Source organism: Kryptolebias marmoratus, linkage group LG1, assembly GCF_001649575.2.
Source record: "Kryptolebias marmoratus isolate JLee-2015 linkage group LG1, ASM164957v2, whole genome shotgun sequence".
Classification (NCBI taxonomy): Eukaryota; Metazoa; Chordata; class Actinopteri; order Cyprinodontiformes; family Rivulidae; genus Kryptolebias; species Kryptolebias marmoratus.
In genome coordinates, this window is record NC_051430.1 from 22,033,821 (window position 1) to 22,053,807 (window position 19,987).

Sequence of the window (19,987 nt, forward strand, 5' to 3'; positions counted from 1 at the left end):
AAATAAACATTTGAAATATATGAGTTTGTATGTAATGTATGAATATAATATACAAGTTTCACTTTTTAAATGGAATTACTGAAATCAATCTACTTTTTCATGATATTCTAATTTTATGACCAGCACCTGTATATTAAGCCTTGTATAATAATTCATAAAATATTTTCTAAATGACCACCAGCAAACTGATCAAAGGAAATGTATTAAAGTGAAGACATCATTTATTAACTTAATATGTGATGGGAGAATTTTTGAGTGGCAGTCTGTTACGAGCTGGAGATGTTTCAGAATGAGCACCTAGTGGCCATCAGCAGTGTTACACATCAGGTTCCTTGAGAAAAAGAGTCCTGTTTTATATTTGCTCTGTTATTCTCCCCTTCTTTGATTGAATTTGAATTATATGCATCGAGTATTGTAGGTTGTTTTTAAAGTTATCTCAAAAAATATGTGAGTGATGTCGCAAATTAAACATATTTTTTGCTGAAGAACATGTTTGTCAAATTGCAAAAAGGAACGAAGAGCCTTATAGAAAGAAATAACTAGCTTAGAGACTGTTAAATATCTGCAAGTGCTTTGTGACTTGTCATTTCTGCTTACTCTCCTGAGAATTTTGATAAATACTGTTACACAACGGAGCAGTTTCCATATTACCTTCATTAAAAGCTAGAAGATAAACTCTGACATGTGTTTGCAATCAGCGCCTTCTCTTTGATTTCCTGCACAAAGCTCTTTATGTTGGTCATTATGCATGTTGTGATGGAGTGCTGTGAGGAGTGGCCCTCTACTTAGCTCAGCTCAGACCCCTTGAATGTTTTCTTTTATGCAAAAGTAAAAAGGCCATGCCTTGTTATAAATTAAAAATAGAAATTTCATTTGTTTTGCTTTGTTACTTGGGAAAATTTAGTCAGTACGTGGAAATGTCCTGCAGTCTGATAAGCTGGACATTGATTGGGAGATTGGTGTGAAAAATCATACTGTATTACACTGCTGGTGGCTACTTCTGAAGGATTAGAGATGGAGAGAGAATTGTGAATATATTGGCTGCACAAACTTACCATTAAAGCTTTGCTCAACTTGAACGTTTTTTTTTTTTTTTTTTAATTTCATGCGAAGAAATACCATTTTATTTTTTTTTGGTAACTGCTGCCACCCTGCCCTGATCTCTGTCATGTAGGTGTGGTGAAGCAGTTGAGAAGAATAAGCACTTGATCACATCAGACCAGAAGGAGTACCAGCAGGAGCTGAAGAAGAACTACAATCGCCTGAGAGAGAGCCTGAGGCCCATGTTGGAGAGAAAGATTCCTGAGCTCTACAAACCCATCATCAGGCCTCGGCTGGAGAACAGGTGAACGGCGCAACCTCCGGTGTTTTAGCATGAAGTAATGATGAGGAGGAAAAAAACTGTGTCATTGGGCTGTTTGTTACTCTGAAATTTGAACTGATTCAACATCCTTTGACTCTGAAGGTCACAATACGTTTCATCTTTTTCTCTCCTGCTTAAGAAGAGCACATACTTTTGTTGGTGATGACCAGTAAACTGGCAGACAAAGCCAGAACGAAAGCGAGAAAGGCTCCAGGAAAGAAACAAAAATCGTTCATTTTTAAATACTGAAAAATACCATACAAGTTATTTACTTGGGATAAAAACATAAATTTGCCCTGTTAAGGAAGAAAAGATGAATCCGCTCTTTGCACATGAGCACCTTAACCTCATGTCTGGTGAAGCATACGTGGCAGGATAAAGTACACTTCCTTCTCCTCCTCCGCCTCCTCATCATTCCTTTTGTTGTATTTCTGTCACACCCCCNCCCCCCCCGTCTCATCTACTGTCCTCTGCCTCTCTCAGGGATTCCTTCAAACGCCTAAGTTTCCGCAGAGCTCCGGAGGAGAACTCCTGAGATGCCACAGCTTGTCGGAGAGTGCTGCAGAAAGGAAAGCGAGGTTGTCACACAATTGAAAGGGTGGGAAAGAAAGAAAAAAACAAAAAGAAAAACTGAAGTTACGCTGAAAAGAGCTGCTGGTGACATCTCTGAAATGATCTGAGCTGGAAAAGTTTCCACACAGAGGATTCACAATTGTTTTTGGGGTGGAATCTAGCACTGCGCATTCTGGTCTGCTGCATGTCCACGTTTATGATGCAACGGTTTGTTTGCAGGATGATGGAAAAGGAGTATGAGCACAGAAGGAGGGGGAGTTGGAATTACAAGCAAAGTGTTGCTTATTGAGCATTTCACTGTAAGATCTTCAACTTTGAATAATGCTGCAGACATTCCCTCTGGGCTGGTACAGTTACACTGTTGTTTTTGTTTTGTTTTTTACTGTCCCAGAACTCTGTTTGTCTGTGTGCTATTAATTCTTGTGATCTGTATGTACATGTAAGTAAACTCCCAAATGAACGTGTATTTAGATGAGGTTTAGAATTGAAGCTTTTTGTCGCTTACCGAAGCCACTTTGTACAAGATGATCAGTTTAGTTTTTTGTTATTTTTGTTTTTTTTTTTGCTGAGAGCCTCTAAAATGTTACTCTAGTCATCACTGCATGACAGCCCAGTTTGAACTGATCGTGCACTCAAGAAATTGGTACAAATTCCTGCTAGCTATTTTTTTTTTGCCTTTTTACTGTTGAACACACAGTTTTTAGCTATGCAGCTAACAGAGTTTTACTATAGGTCGCAAAAGGCAGGTAGACATTTCTGATGATCTAAGTTATACAGATATCCAAAAAAAAGCCACATTTTGTACATAGTGTTGCTTAAAATAACGAGCAAGGTGTTTACAAAGGTATGAAAAAGTGTTTTCCTTTCTATTTTATAGAAGTATTTTTTTAGATGGATCACAGCAATAATGATATAAATTGAAAACTTGCTCTGGTAGCTTCAGTAGCCATTTGTAAATAGACCACTTCCCGTGAAACAAAGTGCCAAATTCATCTTTCTTATCAAGTTAAGAACCAGAACTGCAACATTTTGAAAAGCCACCACAGAAAGTGGACGTATGCTCATCCCAGTGTCAGGATACTTTCCTTTGGAGGAATGTTTTACTGCAAAAACCTGTTTTTTATGTCATGAACTACATGATCTCACTGGTTTTATGCTGCAGGTCCTAATCTGTTTCAGCAATGTAAATAGGTTAAGTTTTTTCATAAATGGGAATATATTTTATGCAGATTATTAATCCTCATCCGAACTGTTCCTTCATATTTATTAGCTGTTGAATATTCTTACAGTGGTTTTGTTGAACAAAAACTTATGCAGCTTGTCTCAGCTACGTATTAAATAAAATGTATTTCTGTTTTTGAAATGATTGGAACGTTTGTGTTATGTTAGTGGCATTCAACTAGACTGCATAAATCAGTTTTGGCTTTTGGCTCATACCTGTGTTTTTACTAAATGTGGAGTTTTTTACTTGTCATGCATACATTGGTGTTGAAGAAATTAAATAAAACTTAATATATGCACTCTGTCACCACAGTGTTTTGTAATTGTTTTTATTTTATTTTGTTTTTAAGCATCATATCACTTCTGAACCAAACTGCATTTATACAAAGCATTCATGCTCATTATGTGATAAATGGAGTTTCAGTATAAGGGGTTTTTAAAAGCCCAGAACTAAAACGATATTAAATTAAAAGTCTTTTAATACAATCACAAGATAAAGCTAAGTATTAAAATATACAATAAGAGTTGTCAGTGCAGGAAGATAATGCCATTTAGCTACCTTAAAATCAAATTATTGTTTCTAATGCACAAATGCAAAAGCAGGATTTTCTTGCAGTTGTTAGCTGAGCTAAAACTCATGTAAAACTTTATTTCTTTGTCCAAATAATCAGTTGATTGTGTAGCTATTTATATATATTTTTAAAAAGTAATAAAAATAATGAGAAAACCATCCATTCATCAATTTTCTTTACCCATTTTGTTACTAACAAATTGATTAAATACGTATTTTCTATTTTTAGTGGTACATGTTTAAACCAAATCTTTAATATGAAGTTAAACATATATTTTAACTTCTATCAAATGGGATAAACTGTTGTTAGTCTTTTAGTTATGACTGGTTACCGAAAGTAAAAGCTTATTTTGTAAAGCACTTCTTAAAACACCTGTAAACATATTATAGCTTGTGTTATTTATTTATTTGATATATGTTTTCATCGATTACCAGCAAATTATGAGACTACAAAGCGAGTTTAAAGGACTGGGAGGACCGGGCGATGAACTACAATCTGTTGTCGCGTTCGTGTGACGTCATCACCGCTGGACTCGGAGAAGACGGTAGCTGCTTGCTTTCTCGGTCGTAGGTTTTTCTCTCTAAACAAGCGCGTGTCAGTGACGCTCAGTCGGTACGTTGGCAGTTTATAAATTACCGTGAAACACACGGTTTTCCAGAGGGAAGCCGTTGGTTGTTTCGGTGACGGCTCTGCTCCGGTTTTCCACCGCTGAGTCTTTAAGTTTTTTTTTTGTAAACTTAGCTCGAAATCTCTTCTCGGCTGCCAACCACTAGAGCCGAGTAGCTTTTTTTCACTGTTGCAGTTAAATGAGCTGTCAGGTCTTCCCCTTCACACACGTTTTCAGACATTAAAGAATACAAGCATCACGTTGCTAACACTACAAAATAGTTCCTGCTTTCACATTGGTTATATAGACTGTAACTAAAACTAATAACTCATTGTGCTTTCTAAACGCCTAGGTCAGGTGCCTTAATTAAATCTGCACCATGTAGTCAGGGGCTTACAGAGCCAAACCTAAACTTACGACCTTTTACACCTCTACTATTTCATGTTTTCTTTTTTGATTAGTGCATATATAACCCACAACTGAACAGAATAAATTATAGCAATTACACCTGTGTCTTGCCAAGCCATTTGAATGCATAGAGTAATTTAAAAACAAAGACTCATAAATAAGAAGGAAAACCTTATGTCTCTTTTAATTCAAGAGGATTCATAAAATACTTTTGTTCATAAAAGTGAGTATAATTTGTGACCAAGTGGAGCTGGATGCTGAGTTTGAATTTAAGCTCACAGATTGGCTCATAGACTGAACTTTGCACAGCCTAAGAGAAGGTATAGTGCATAAGCTGGTAGTTTTGTCTTAAACACATGCACTATCTCAGTTACAATAAAACAAACCTAAATACATCAGATTTACTTCCAAACTTGCGACATTAGCCGAACTGGTCTCAACCTTGATTTCATTGTTGTGACATGGAGCCAGATGGGGACCTAAATCCAGACACAGAGGACCTTCCGCTCCGAGCTAATACCAACCACGTTCTTGTCAGACATTATGTGCTGGACCTGACAGTTCATTTTGACAAGAAGGTCATCAGTGGAAGTATTGTTCTGTTCCTGGAGCCTTGCTCTGCGGGGGGCACGAAGGCTGACGATGACGTTGAGCCTGCAGCTGGTGATTTTGGGACTAAATATCAGGACTTTGGTGCAACGGGGGAAGGTACTTCAGAGCTCAGAAACCCTCAGACGAGGATGGAGAAGACGTTCGACAAAGCTGGATTACAGCCTGAGTGCGGATCCCAGACTGAAGGTGTCAACAGTAACGCTCAAGCTTCCCAGCTGTGGGAGAGCACCAGCGATGGTGATTTCACCTTGGTGCTGGACTGCTGTGACCTTGATGTGTCAAATGTGGACGAGGTGGACGTCACTTCCGTGTCGGACCACCTACCAAACGTTGCATGTGAAAGGTCAGAGACAGTGGGCCCGCGGGCGGCCTTCATTCAGAACCTTTTCTCTGCACCCTCCGCAGAGTGGAGACAGAAGCATCACTTCTTCTCGCTGTGTAGCCGTGCGCCCGCTGCTCCGGACGGGGGTTCGCTGAGGTTTTATAGAGACCGCTGGAGTCTGCAGGTGAGGAAGACGGGGGTCAGGACACCTCAGAAGTTTCCTCGTGTCATCAGAATCTTCTACGAAACAAGACCCTCGGGAGGTTCTGTGAGGTGGACCAAGGACCAGGACAACAGGTTTGTCTCAGGATGTGTTCAGATCATTGTGGAATACTTTATAAGCAAGTTTGTAAATAATACTAATTTATTTATTCACAAAAAATTCTCACTCCAGGCTATTTTCCTCTGTTCTGAGTGAGGGGATGCTTCTCATGCTTATGTGTGTGTGTGTGTGTGTTTGGTGTAACCTTTGAGCAATGAAAGGAGGGTTGTTTATAGTTTGCCGTTGTTTACCCTTCCAGGGTGTGTGTTTACACTGCCGGTTCTCCCATCAACAACCGAGCCCTCTTTCCCTGCCAGGAGCCACCTGTTGCCATGTCAACGTGGCAGGCAACAGTACGGGCCCCCAGTGAGTGTGTGGTTTTGATGAGCGGGGAGGATCAGGCTGTTCCTGCTGAGGACAGGGACGCACGTAAGTGTCGACACCCAGGAGAAGTCAAATTGTTTTTTGTTTCGATAGCGCTAAAAAGTCAGAAATGTGCCCCGTTTGTCTCGTGCAACGAATAACACCCTTTGTGCCCATATGCTTCTGGACCATGTGGGTTAATGATGGTAATTGACAAGTTTTTCAAAAACCGAAAGTACATTTTATGGAGAATGAAGTGGGAGCTATTACGACAAATTGATCCGTCTACTCACAGTTTTTACATTGCGAAAAGACAGTGCTTTTAAGAAAACATGAGCCACTGATGTTTTTTTGCCTGGTTTCAGTCTTCTGACACCATTTTACCTCTTCATATAGGCATACTGTAGACATTTGTTTCTCTCATGCCAGGCAGTTGTGTGTGATGGATTACTGTTAGTATTGTCCTTTTATCCAAGCCCCCCAAAAAACATGAAACAAGCTGCTAAAATAGTGGATTGCAGTGTTGATTAGATCATTTCAGCAGAAACCTGGGATCAAAGTCTACTTAAAGAATTAATAACTTGTAGGTTTAAACATTTAAGGATTGTCATACAAGATTTTATTTGCTTTTCGCAACTTTGTTTGCAACTTCTGTGCCATTTGAAATTTTTCTAATAGTTTAGGACAGACTAAAGGTAAAAAATAACCACACCTGTTTGAAATTTCCTGAGTTTTCCTGTTTTTAATTTGCTCTTAAATCAGTCTCTTCTTTTTTCTTTCCTCTGCAGATTTCCTAACCTGGAATTATTACGTCACAATGCCCATGCCTGCGTCCACCTTTGCTTTGGCAGTGGGCTACTGGTGCCAGGTCACAGCAGAAAGTCCTCCAGCGCTGGTAAAAAAGGTTGAAGACAGGGCAGACTGTGGGAAACCCATTGCTGGGTTTGGTGAATTGGCCGAGTCAGCACTTGGAGGCTCCTGCAGTGAAGTCCTAAAGGGCACCCAGCTTCAGACTGGCAGGTATTTTAATGTTTTTCCTGCATTCTTTTCTTCGTGTAAGACCTCCTCCGCTTCAGACTGCTATTAACCCGAGTTTGGCCCTTCAGCATTCCATGGTGAAACTTTTCCTTCACCAGACCAAAAACAGTGCAGTTGAAGTTAGGGTGATGGATAAGGTTCAGTACATAATTAGTTTTTTTTATGCACCACAGTACACTGTGTCTGCTGCCCGATGGAGACAAAAATCTTAAATCGAACATAATTTTTTACAAGCGTACAGGAAATCTAGTGCAGGTTGGTGTATTTGAGAGGCCAAGTTTCCTGTGGACAGGGCAGGGTTGGGCTCCATTAGCCAGCAGGTTGGCAGATCTGCCAGGGGTTTCCAGTAACCTCCCTCCTCCACTCAAAATTTTCCTTCAGCAACAGCCCAGCCATAGCCCCACGAAGCTCAAACGACTGTACAAGGAAGGCTTTTATTTTCAGTGAGTGACTGGAGGGAAACTTGGCTGTTGCTCTTCACCTTTGGAAAACTTGCGACGAAGAGGATGAAGTTAGTACTGAATATTGAATTATAGTGACGAAGGCTGCATGTCGGCACTTCAATATTTTGGGATATTTGTGGTTTGATTTTTGTTACGTACTGTATGTTTTAGAAATTTCCATTGCTGTCATATTTCACGCTTAGTAAAGAGAATATTTGATTAAACCTTTCCTGCTTGTTTTTATCCACTGCAGAGGAGACCAAGCCGCCAGCATCGAATCTGCATTTTGTCACCCTTCCCTTGAGGATGAGAACCTTTCTGCAGCTGATTATTCAAGCATGGCAGATGACGGCATCTCTTGTTCCCATGGCGACTACCCTTGCCGGTTTGCTGAACGGTCGGCTTGGTCCCAGTGGGTGATTCCACACCGTGTATTTAGCCCCGTCTGCCTGCTCCAGAAGGCCCAGGTGGAGTTTTGTCAGCGAGCCACCGAGACTTCAGCTAATTAGACTTTATGAGATTAGAAGAGACAGTTAGTGTTGGTTAATGTCGGTGTCAAAATGCCAGAGGTTTTCAGCTGCCGTCTCCCGGCAGAATGGTGGCTCTATTTCCACGAGGGACACTTAGAACGTTCCTCGTACTTTAGGTGTGTAAACTGGAATAAAACCTGTCAAAGACTTGTGTTTGTTCAGTCTCTCCTGAGCTGACTGTGGCACGGTTTCTTCAGGAGCAGTGAGCCATAAATGTACGTGGAAGACCAAAGCAGACTAGTGCATACTTTGTTCAACAATAAGGATTTAGATATAACCTGGAATTAAAATGTTATTTTTATTGTTTTGAGAGACTTATTTTCTGTTGTTGCAGGCAGGAGTCCTCAAGCTGTTGCCCCGATGTTTGGCTGCAGCCCGTGACGTCCTTGGAGTTCACCCCTTTCCCCGTCTTGATGTTCTTATCGTCCCAGCAGGGTTCTCCAGTCTGGGCATGGCCAGGTATTTGACATTTCTTTGATAAGCACAAGTAAACTGTAAAAAAAGGGGATACGAGGAGTGAGCATGGTCACAACTTAAAGCTCTATAGTTTAAGAGGTATTAAGAATGTTTGGTTGATGATAATCTATTAACAGATATTTGATTTTGCATAATATGAAAGCAGGGTTTTGGCAGCAGAAGGTTTTATGTATACTCTGAGTTGTACTGAGCAATCATTTGCATGCGTGGTACTTGTCATGCAGAGAGAATAAAACAGGCTAAGCATGTTGGCAGAATATGAATTTGAAAACCATACAGCTAAGCCTGCAGTTGATAAATAACCATTTTTTTCCCTCATTGATTGTACACGAACCAGTGATGAACAATTGCCATTCCACTGTAGATTTCTCTAGTTCCAAAATGTATATTTTTTGGTGTTTGATGCGTAGGAAAGGCAGGAGCAGCTTGCCATCCAGCCAACACTGTCATATTGACATTGCAGACCGTTGCCTTTGTGCTCATTGAGCTGATATGGAATAACATTAGACCTCATTTTCTGTTGTGCTTGTAGCCACATGATGAATGTACAGCCAAGCTCAATATTCACTCTGTGTTTTGGCCTTCATCAATTCCTGTGGGGAATATCTGGCTCATAACTGCTCAGTGCTTCAGAATGTTTACCAGCTATTAACAAAATTGTTTGTTAAATGGTAGATTGTTTACAGGGGCTTTTATGGCTTTTTTTGTTGTTTTTTTTTTCCTTTGCAAAAAAACAAAAACAAAAAAACTGCTGTTTTTTGCATCTGAAAACCACTCAGAGAGAGTGAACCACATCAGCTACATTGCTTTGTGAGTTCAGTAACTTGCTCTCCATAAGGGATTTGCAGATATGGAAATCATCTTTAGATTCATTGCATTACATGAAACCTTCCACAGTACATATTGGCATATTTTCTGTTGCTGAAATATTGATTTTAGAAGTTCTTTGGTGTGGATAATTATTTGTAATTTGCTGTAGCTGTTTTTCAAAGACTGTGTTTACAGACCGACTTTTGGAAGGTATTAGGCATTCTATTTTCCTTAACAAAGTCACAACCAAGCACTTGTTTTTTCCAGCTTTCTCTGTTTCTTTTTTTGTTTCTAATTAAATAAATACAATTCACTGGAGTTTAGGATTATTGACATATATGACATTTCAAGCCCCCTCACATTGTCTTTTTGGAAATTCTCCTCATTGAATAAACATTCCTACAAACCTTGTAAACTTTTCTCAGTCACTTATTATAAAATAGGTGAATAAGTTCGTCTTAGCATAAATTATCAGCTTTCACTGGACCCAGTTTTCAATGCTAGTCCTGTCTTTTCTCATTGATTAACCCTTAATCATTATCAACCTTTATTTAGTCCCATTGAGATCACAGATCTCTTTTTCAAGGCAGGCCTGGGTCTAGCCAGCCAAACGTGCATGTTTTTAAACTGTGGGAGGAAACCAGAGAACCTGGAGATAACCCACGCTAACATGAGGAGAACATGTAAACTCCACACAGAAAGACCCATGGTCCAACTCGGGGCTTGAACCCAGAACCTTCTTGTTGTGAGGCAACCGTGCTCTTTTACATTATGAATGTGTAATATATACATATATAAATATTTTCAGTGGATTTCCTGCGGCCTGAAGTATTTTTACTTTACCTGGATATTTATGGATGTTTTTAGTAAAAGTCCAGAAGTTGATTAACAAGTAAATAGCCTTAAATGGATAGAATATTTTATAACTAAATGTCATCTGTTGGTAACTTGTTCACCCTCCACTTTAGATGTTTTGGCCTCTGTTCTTTTTGTACATTTGTCCTCATTCTTATTACCTTCCTTTCTTTTGTTTTTTCATTTTACTGCCCTGAAAATCAGCATTGTCCTGCTTCCATCGCTTCCTCTTTATCCTTCAGCAGCTCTCATTTCTCACTTTTCGTTAAGTGATTTTCTTTTTTCTTTCCGTGCTATTATAATATCCTGCAATCTTCAGACTCGCTGTGTTTGCTATTCTTTTCTGTCGCCTCAGTCACTTCTCAATCTGGCCTCTGGCAGTCTGCAATAGTGACAGGTTTTTCTGGAAATCTTTATATAGTTGCTCGGATGGCATATGGTGTCTTTGTAGATGGAACTATACCCTGCTGAGAGCCTTATTAATTTGGTTAAAATTAGAAATTGAAGCAAAATAAAGGCCATCAATGCCTACGCTTTTTATAAAATGTTACTGATAAAGCAATGTAATTAGGGCGGTCATTAAACATCTCAGTGTCTGCAGTCTGAAACCACAGTCCCCTTTTTCTTTTTTTTTCCTCTCCGTCTGCCTTTCTTTTTCCCCTGGTTGGCCTCCCTCGAGAAAAAGTGCCCCAGACAGGATATGAGCTCATAGTGGAATATGCATCCTGCATAAATTTCTGACGTCACAGCCAACAATGGTCTGTATCAGGAATATTTTGAACGACAGAGGGCGACGAGGGTTGTACTCTGGACCTCGCTCCCAAACCAAAATACAGAGGGTTCTTTGATCTGTGTTTAAAAAAAGGAAAAAAAAAATCCCATTCTTGCGAAATTGTTCCTCTGTGCTGTATTTACTTTGACTGGACTTCAAGTGCTGACACAGAGGCTGCTCTGCTGAGCTCTTTGTCTGACGGATGTTTTCATTTCCTGAGGTGAATGTAGCACCCAGACACTTTTACTCCTTTTCCTAGCTGCTTATGCTTCACTTAGCTGCAGATGAGTGGGAAGAAATTTAGGACCTTCATTAAGCTTCATACGACACCTGCACTGACTCCCTAGAAAACTCTGCATGGTTCTCAGCCCAATGTCAACTCAACTGTATCCTCCCCTCAACGCTGGTGGTTCAGTCCTGGATGCCACTGCGCTAAACCACAGGGTTTGAGCCATGGGGAGTCTGGGAGGTCAACCAAAATTGAAGAGTAGATTAAGACGGAGATGAGAGAGAGAAATTAAGAGGGCAAAGGCGGGGTTCACAACAGGCCAGCGGTTTCCCGGGATGTGGGAGAGGATGTGTGGATTATTCCCAGCAACAAAAGCCATTAGCGCCTGGAAGGACTTCAGAGACTGGTGCTATTTAATCTAGAGATTGGGAGGTATGTGGGCCCCAGTTGTTGGGATCAAGCCAAGTGCTGTTTTTGTGCAGTGCCCCAGTGAAAACAGCAGGAACGGAGGGGCTTTGGGAGGGAGCTATGGCGAGAAGGTATAAAGCTGTTGTAGTGTGATACACAGAGGGGATACAGAGGCAAAGCAAGGGAAGGAATCACAGCAGCATGAAGTTTTTATTCTGAGATACGTGAGGGAGGGCAGGAAACTGAAGATTAAGAAGTCAAGTAAGGGCATGTGTGCGTTCATGGGTTGTGCCACAAATGCTTTGCACCCAAAGTTCTTTTTCCACAGACACACAAAGAAAACAAAATTTACTCAAGTTCACAGGATTGTAACAAGCTGTCTTTTTTTCCCCCCTCCAAACAAATCAAGCAAGAATATCAAAGCACTGATGTGTTACATCTCCCCACGCTATTGGTAAAACTTTTAAGACACGTAGCAGCCAGTAAGGGAGAGGAAGAAAAACAAACTGTAGTTAATCATTGATTGAAGAGTACCAACAAGGAATAACGGTATGTCTGACTTGTTTTCAGAGAGCACAGCTCTGGGGAATCCCTTAAAGTTAATTCTATAACCACTTTGTACAAAAAAATCCATTGTTGGGAATGTTTGAAGGACATGGGAATGATGTAAACTGAAACCCAAAAAACAAAGAATTGGCTCAGAGTCGTCATAGTCAGACCGCCCACTGTTTTCTGAACAGTATGGTATGTAGTAATTATGTATTTGTGTACTGAGTTGTACAGTTCTGTCTTTACTTTTATGTGCCTTAGCTCATACAGTTTCTTCTTTTTTTTTGAAAGCGTAATCTCTTAATCGCATCGAGATCACGTCATTTGGGTCCGACTGGGAGTGACAGGAAGGGCACGGCATTTCCTCTCGCTCTTTGAAGCTGAGGTCTGTGCGTCCCAAAGTGCTGGCTGGACATGCAGGACTAATCTGAGATCACTGTGTACCCAAATGAAGACATGTCTAACATCCATGAAAGAGTGGTGGTTTCCCCACCGGCGCTCCAATAGCCCTCTAAGTGGTATGGGTGATGTGGGTTTTTGTTTTGCTTCGCTACAGACGGACAAATGTCTGTGCTTGTGTGTGCACTGTATGAACGTGCATTTTGTGAAAATAATGATCTAAAGATATGTATTTATTGTGGTGGCATGATGTCAGATGAACGCTACACAGAATATTCAAGGTTTGGTCATAGCTGTACCAGATAATTGTTTATTTAGTTCTTGTTGGGTTTTTTTTAAATAAAAGTGACTAAAGGCTGATGCACGCCACTTGAAAAAAGAGTTTCATAAGCTTACATATATACAGTATTGTGCAAAAGTTTTGAGTCACCCCCCAGTTAGAGTAATCTTTTAAAGTGGTCTTAATATTTCTTTGGGCTTTCTGACAGTCGGACTTTGGCTACTTTTTTACTCATTTTCAGTTCAGTATTTGACTATTTTCAGAAGAAATGTTTTGTTTTGCCTATGAATCATTAAAGCATGATAAGAAACTAACTCAAGGGGTGGACCAGTGTTCTGTTGACATAACAGACAACTTGGCAAAGAACAATTTATATATTTGATCTTTAGGCACTTTGTTACTAAGGCACAATTTATTCTTATTTCTTCTTCTTTGTCTTACGGCTGCTCCCATATCAGCGGTGGCCACAGCGGATCACCTGCTTCCAAGTCCAGTTTCCACTGGCACCCTGCTGGTTAACAGCACCAGAGGCAGTTGTTGGTAATCTGGGCCCCAACCATTCCTTGTGTTTGTTTTGGCACAAATTTAGGACTAATGCCCTTCCCGATGCATCCCTCACCATTTATCTGGGCTTGGGACTGACACCAGAAATACACAGAAAGTCCACTTCCGATGCCTGGATTAATTTATTATTTCCTGATTTGAATAAATAAAAAATACTAAAGATCACAGTTTGACAGGCATAAAAGAGGATTTTAGCACCAACAAGGTGATTCCTAAAGAGCTACTGGCTAAAATCTTAGCATCCTTCGGTTGATCATCATCCTTCAGAAAGCCTGAAGAAATACTGATGAAGACCATTTTAAAAGACTATAAAAAGCCTGAATCAAGCTTAATAAAAAAAAACTCACTGTACAAAGAGCCTTTTTTGTGAGACTGGTAAACCTTTCCAGCTTTATGCTTTTTTATTTTATTTTATTTTTGTCTTGTACAACTTTTTTTATCCTGTTCTTTTTTCCTTAAGTCTTATTTCAAGTGGCTGCCGGGAACGATGGTGAGAAAAGAGGATTAAGTTGTTGAACTACTACTTGCAATTGCAGCAGAGCCCTAACTGTGCAGTCGTGAATCTGTCACGCACACAGGTAAAAATTATGGCCGGTAAATGCCTCTTGACCTCTTTTAGGTGGCGCAAGAGGATTTTCAGCCTGACTTCAGTTGATTGCTCTGTTTGTTTATGGGCTAGCAGGAAGTTGCATCGGCCATTGGTCCCTGTTGGGAGGAAGTAGGGAGCAAGAGTGTCGGGGGAGTTATTACCCCGCAGGATAATCCACTGCTGCTCTGGAGCTTTTTAGTTTACCACCTGAGGCGTTTGTCATCTTTTATAGGACAAGAGCAGGAGTTTGTATGTTGGAACTTTGTGATTTATCAGATGCTTTTATCCAAAGTGACTTACAGCTGATGAAATCACACAGCAGATAAGGGTATCTAAGCTTATGAGGGTGTTCAGTATTTTGTCCAAGGACGCTTGAACACATAGCAGAGCTGGGGATTGAACCTCTCTCATCCTTTAAGGCGATCACACTCTATCATTGAGCAACATCACCATGTAGCAACAACATGCCTCGCTTGGAAACTCATCTGGGGTTGTTTCAAAAGGGGTAGCTTAAGTGAGCTCCACTCACTGTACCATGAAACGAAAAAAACATAACCTATAAGGTAAAACGACACATTTAAATCCATAATTTATATTTAAAATGTGAAGACTGAAACGACTTAAATTGTGTCTGGCTTGCAGCCATTGAGTTATGCTGTCCCTTTTATCTACTATCTTCTCCTTTTAAGTGAAATTTTGCCCAATCTTTGACTGTCTGTCTTCCCCTCTTCCCTCTGGTGTCTCTGTGGATTTCTCGCCTTTTTGCTCTTCTCTCCAGTTTGATCTGCAAAGTAACCCAAGAAGTGTGTGACACAGACTCTCTTTCAGGAGGCAGTTGGGGAGTTCGGGGCGGCATATGGGGTGTTGGATTTTCTGGCACGGAGGACAGCTGTTAATCAAATAGTTGAGAATGAGGTGTTTCTTTCTTCCCACCTTGAGTGGATCTCCCTTTTGACTTTTAACCACACAAAAGGTCCTGGGGAGTTACAAAAAAAAAAAAAAGTACATGCATGCCTGCACATGAACATAAAGACTGGGAGTAATGTGTTTGCTTTTTAGGTGATTGCAGGTAGTTAAGATTTTCAGTTGAACTTCACTTCTTTTCCTCTTCTGTTGTTCCTCTGACTTCCTGTAAAAAGCACACAGGAAAGCTCCAAACCCCACAAGGAGAGGTCACTACTATCCATCTCCTCTTGCTTCCTCATCTTTCTTTTTTTTCTTGGTCAAACCATCCTATGTATTCTTAATGAAGATAGCAGGATACCGTTTACCAAGTGTTTTGTTATTGTAGGAGCATTCCTTTCTAGTTATCTCAGGCTTCACCTTTCCCTCCCTGTCTGCAGTATAACTTTACCTTCTCTGATATAGTATACTGGCCCTACTGAAAATGCTATTTTTTCTGCTTCTGCTGCTTGTTAGGAGAGGATTGAACATTTTATTTTATTTCTCCACCGGAATAATAAATTTAAGATACATTTCTAATGATATATTTGGGACTGTGGTGTATTAAAATGCTTTCTTCTGTAATTATCATTGCCACATGTGCTGACCTCAGATATTAGTGAGCAACTGATGTGGTGTTTTAAGCTTGTTTCGAATGAGAACATCACGGTAACAGACGGCATATAGTAATAGGTGTATATGTTCAAGATCTACACAGGCACACTTTGCCATAACTCTGGATTAATGTCTCTGGTAAGACAGGCTTGTCACTGCACACCCATTTACCCCACAGGATATGTTCAGTGAATTGATGGAGAGGCACATTGTGTGGAGAATTGGAAGCTGCTGATCTTTGAAGACATTCTGAGGTGTGTGATGGTAGACTGTAATTGCTAGGGCTAATTTATTTTTCTCTAAAATGCCAGGCATTTTATATGTCCATAGGGCATTTGACAAAATGAGACATTTGAAACAAGTGTTGTAAAATGTTCTCTTCAGCCTCAGGGAAGCTTGTTTCAGTTTTGTTGTCAAAATCTGACCAAAATGACCAAACTATTATAAGAAGAGTAACTGAAAAATGTGTATGGCTGCTAATTGTAGTAGTATTGTTGCATCTCTACACATCCTGACAGCTTTTATTGTGACAGGAACATTATTTTTTTAAATTACAGCCACCCGTCTGTCTGAACATCCATTTATCTTTGTAGCTTCTCTACCCACCTGATCCTGTTCAGGGTCACAGGGAGCTGGTGCTTATCTTCAGTGATTATTGGGCAAGAGTCGGGGTACACCGTGAACAAATAGCCAGTCTACCACAGTGTAGGATCAGTTTCGTTGTGTATAAAAAAAAAAAAAAAAACTTTTTTTTCGATTATGTTCTCTTTTGCAGAAACATTTATTTATTCCTCCTGAGAACTAATACTTTTATCTTTATTGTCTTAAAACCACCAAAATCAACAACCTACAAAGAATAAAACCTGACACTAATTATTCTATTCTTACAGTTTGTATACATCTGTTAAAAACAATACTTAAGAAATTTGCACTTTTAAGTATTCTGTAAAGATTGCAACTATCTGAACAATGATAGTTTAGAGACTGTGTGTCAGCTAGCATCAGGACCTTCAGCTGCTATGGAGATGCTGATACTCTATGGTCTTCTTCTTCTTCTGTCTTTGACTTTGTTCTACTCTGATGGGCTCGTGTCCCAGCCACCAGACTCAGGAGTTTCTGCTTCTAAGTCTATAGCATAATTATTATTACATTATGTTGCTCTGTTCAGGATTTTTTTATTGCACATAAATCAGATTTTTTTCCAGTTAGAGAAATAATTTGTGGCAAAACACTTTTTATTTTTTCCTCCTTATTTTGACATCTGCTCATTTCTCTGAGCTGTCACTGTGACACTCTGCCATGCCATCATTTTTTTCAGTTATTATCCCAGAGAATAAAATTGTCAAATAAAAATTCTTTCTGGCTTCTATCAGCCTCTCATTTTCACACTTTGTAAAATTACTCTTCCTCTCTGCAAAGTGATGATTCGACAGTAGGTGTCAAGAGGGCCATATTTACAGTTGGTTACTTTGAAATTTATTGGACGAACCAAGGCAGGTTAACTAGCTCATGAGTTAATGCTCAATTTTACGTTCATTAAGATTCAGTAAAGAAAGTATATTTTCAGACTGTGGTGATTGGTGTTTTGGTGTGTGTTTGTGTGAGTGCTTCCTGGTGGGCGTCTCCTGAGCAGGTGTACGGACATCTCATCACCACTCCTCCCACACCTGTGACTGATCTAGCTGATTAGAAGTGGAGGAGTATTTAAGGCTGCAGTGAAGACCAGACCAGCGCTGGAGCATTATTTACCATGTGGTAAAGTGCAGAGCCTGAAGGAAACTTACCCGTGTTCTTCATGAATTCCTTGTTGTAATACTAGTCTGTTTTTTCGTGTCTTCAAACCTGTGTTCAGGATTTCCTGCTCATCTGGAACCAGTCTGGTCTGCCTTCAACTGCCAGCCGCCAAATTAAGTACTCACCTGCTCAACTGAACCTGACTGTTCCTGCAACTACTGCCTCGTGGATTCTAAGACTGGTCAGTCGCTTTCTGCATCATCACCTTACCTGCACCTGGGAAATACTCACCTCACCTGGACCCCGCTCTCTGGGACCTACACCGGACTACCGCTGGACAAGGATCGATCTCGTCATCCCCTCTGTGTTCTGGATGTGGACCTGTTCAGTAAGAACAATCCCCAGGAACATTATCTGTGCCATACCTGCTGTTCCTCTCCTCACCGATCCCATACTCACCTTCATTCTCTGCTCCTCAGGTCCTGGTTCCGGTTTCCTCCTGTAAATACTCGTTACACTGTAAATAAATTCACTTACCGTTACCCGCTGGTTTCTGCGTCTGTCTGTGGCCGAACTGCTCACTTGGGTACTGTTCAGATCCTGACACAGACTTAGTACACCCTCTTTCTTTCTGAAAGCTTTGAGCCTTGATGATGATGATGATGATGATGATGCTACAACTCTTCTGCAGATGTTTCGTTTTGTAAGATCAAAAATGCTGCCACAAAAATAGCTCCAAGTTGCAGTTCCATTAAAATGTAACCATCATCTTTCACTTTTTCCTCTTTTTATGTAGCATTGATGTAAAAATAAAGCCGCCATTGTTAATGTTTGTTTGACACATCAGCTACACCTACAGGAGCTTCTATCTCATCTTTAGGGGTTTATTAGCCAAGCAATTTGAAGACGCACTTTGGGGAAAAAAAAGGCTTGTATAAAGCTCTTTATCTTGTTCTATTGTTCCTACGTTTAGATTTAGAATTTGATAAGACATCAAGCTGTGATCTCACCATGTTTTCGAATTCTGGTTTAGGCATAAGAAAGTATGTTTTTATTGTTATAAAAAAAATAACTCAATGCCAGCAATGTTTAGAATGATTCTGGCTGTTTCAAAACATATTTTCCCCCAAATAGTAAAATTGTAACTTTTTCCTCTATTCATTATGAGTGAAAATCTGTCATCATTTCTCATACGCTGTACCAATTTTCTAGTAAGCTGCTGAAAAGTGTCTATATTAAATACCTTTAACCCACACTGTATCCATCCTCCGCAGAGTTTTGTCTTCAAAAGGCCGACAGCCCAGTCAGGTGGCACCCTTAAACCTCTGTTGAGGAGACAGCTCTGCTCACTGGCTAATTTCACTTCGATCTCGCAATCATCCATCTTTCCATTCTGTCAAACACTTCTCATATATCCTCACAGCGCTGAGCCGTCGCACTTTCCATCTCCTCCCTGTCTCATTCTCTCACATTACATAAGAGAAGAAAAAAAAATATTTATTTAGGGTGTATTTATTACCCTACAGGCACGAAAATACCTCAAATTATTATCCTGTGAAATAGATTTGTTCTATCCTTTCTATTGAGGTGGTAGTGGAAGCCAAAACAGGGCTCTGAGTGCTGTGGGATGAGGGATGGGGTTTGCATGCAAATGGCAGCAGTGACACAGGAATGTGGGCTTTCAGAAATAAATGCCAGGTCTACATCTTCCTTAGGCTGATTGACAGGGACTTGTTGGAGACAACTATACACATACAATTTTGTATTAACATTCATGAAAGCACCTCTTTTTAAATGTATCCCATTACAAAGTATGATATTAAAAAAGGGCTGTTATCATGTTTTCATTTGTTTTATTTCTTTATAGGAAATGTTGTATACTGAAGTCAGGTCTATGAAGGCTGCACATTTCCTTGCAGTATCTTCCACTGATGTATTTTTGTCTTTGGTTTTCTATATAAGAGCACCTCGGATTGTTTTATTTTCAGGAAAAGACGGTTCAAGCATCTGCCATCACTTGCCAGCTGATTAACAACAAAATCAGATTTCAGTAGTATTTGGGTGTGTCTGGGGTTACATGCAGCTGCATCGAGGTGCCATGGCCCACAAGTAGATATTTACACGCTTAGATCTTTGCATCATTGTCTTCAAGAATAGGTTTAGGTCTTAACCGTCCAACCTTGTAATGCACAACAGAGTGTCAGCTTCTCCATACTTTATGAGCTGAGTCACTGAGTCACCTCCTTGCTCCGGATGACCTCTGTTATCTTCTCTGCGTTTTATTTTCAGGCTCTGATGCGATGAGGTGTGTGTGGGTGGGGCAGCTCTCTACGCCCCCCCCACACACACACACACACACTGTGCATGTGATCAGGCCCTACATGGCATGGCATTTGGCTTGGTCCCTGTCTGGGGAACAGAGAGCTGATCTGCAGCCAGTCTGGAATGCC

General features: G+C 40.3%; 2 protein-coding genes and 1 long non-coding RNA gene across 5 annotated transcripts in view; all 3 read left to right on the forward strand.

The window, feature by feature from the left end:
• The window catches only part of dock8 (dedicator of cytokinesis 8), a 58,247-nt gene extending 54,783 nt beyond the window's left edge, over positions 1-3,464 (forward strand). For both annotated transcript variants that reach the window (XM_017431293.3, XM_037976930.1), the window contains 2 exons: positions 1,175-1,345; positions 1,847-3,464. In XM_017431293.3, coding sequence (XP_017286782.1) covers positions 1,175-1,345; positions 1,847-1,898 — 223 coding nt within the window. In that variant the 3' untranslated portion in view covers positions 1,899-3,464. The remainder of the gene's footprint in view (positions 1-1,174; positions 1,346-1,846) is intronic.
• An 802-nt stretch (positions 3,465-4,266) lies between these two features.
• Positions 4,267-19,987, forward strand: part of aopep (aminopeptidase O (putative)) — a 76,206-nt gene continuing 60,485 nt past the window's right edge. For both annotated transcript variants that reach the window (XM_037976931.1, XM_017431296.3), the window contains exons 1-5: positions 4,267-5,975; positions 6,200-6,369; positions 7,092-7,323; positions 8,038-8,251; positions 8,649-8,773. In XM_037976931.1, the coding sequence (XP_037832859.1) occupies positions 5,206-5,975; positions 6,200-6,369; positions 7,092-7,323; positions 8,038-8,251; positions 8,649-8,773 (1,511 nt within the window). In that variant the 5' untranslated portion in view covers positions 4,267-5,205. The remainder of the gene's footprint in view (positions 5,976-6,199; positions 6,370-7,091; positions 7,324-8,037; positions 8,252-8,648; positions 8,774-19,987) is intronic.
• On the forward strand, positions 17,501-18,797 carry LOC119617271. Its single transcript, XR_005233492.1, has 2 exons — positions 17,501-17,558; positions 17,656-18,797. It is a non-coding gene; the product is annotated as an uncharacterized LOC119617271 (long non-coding RNA).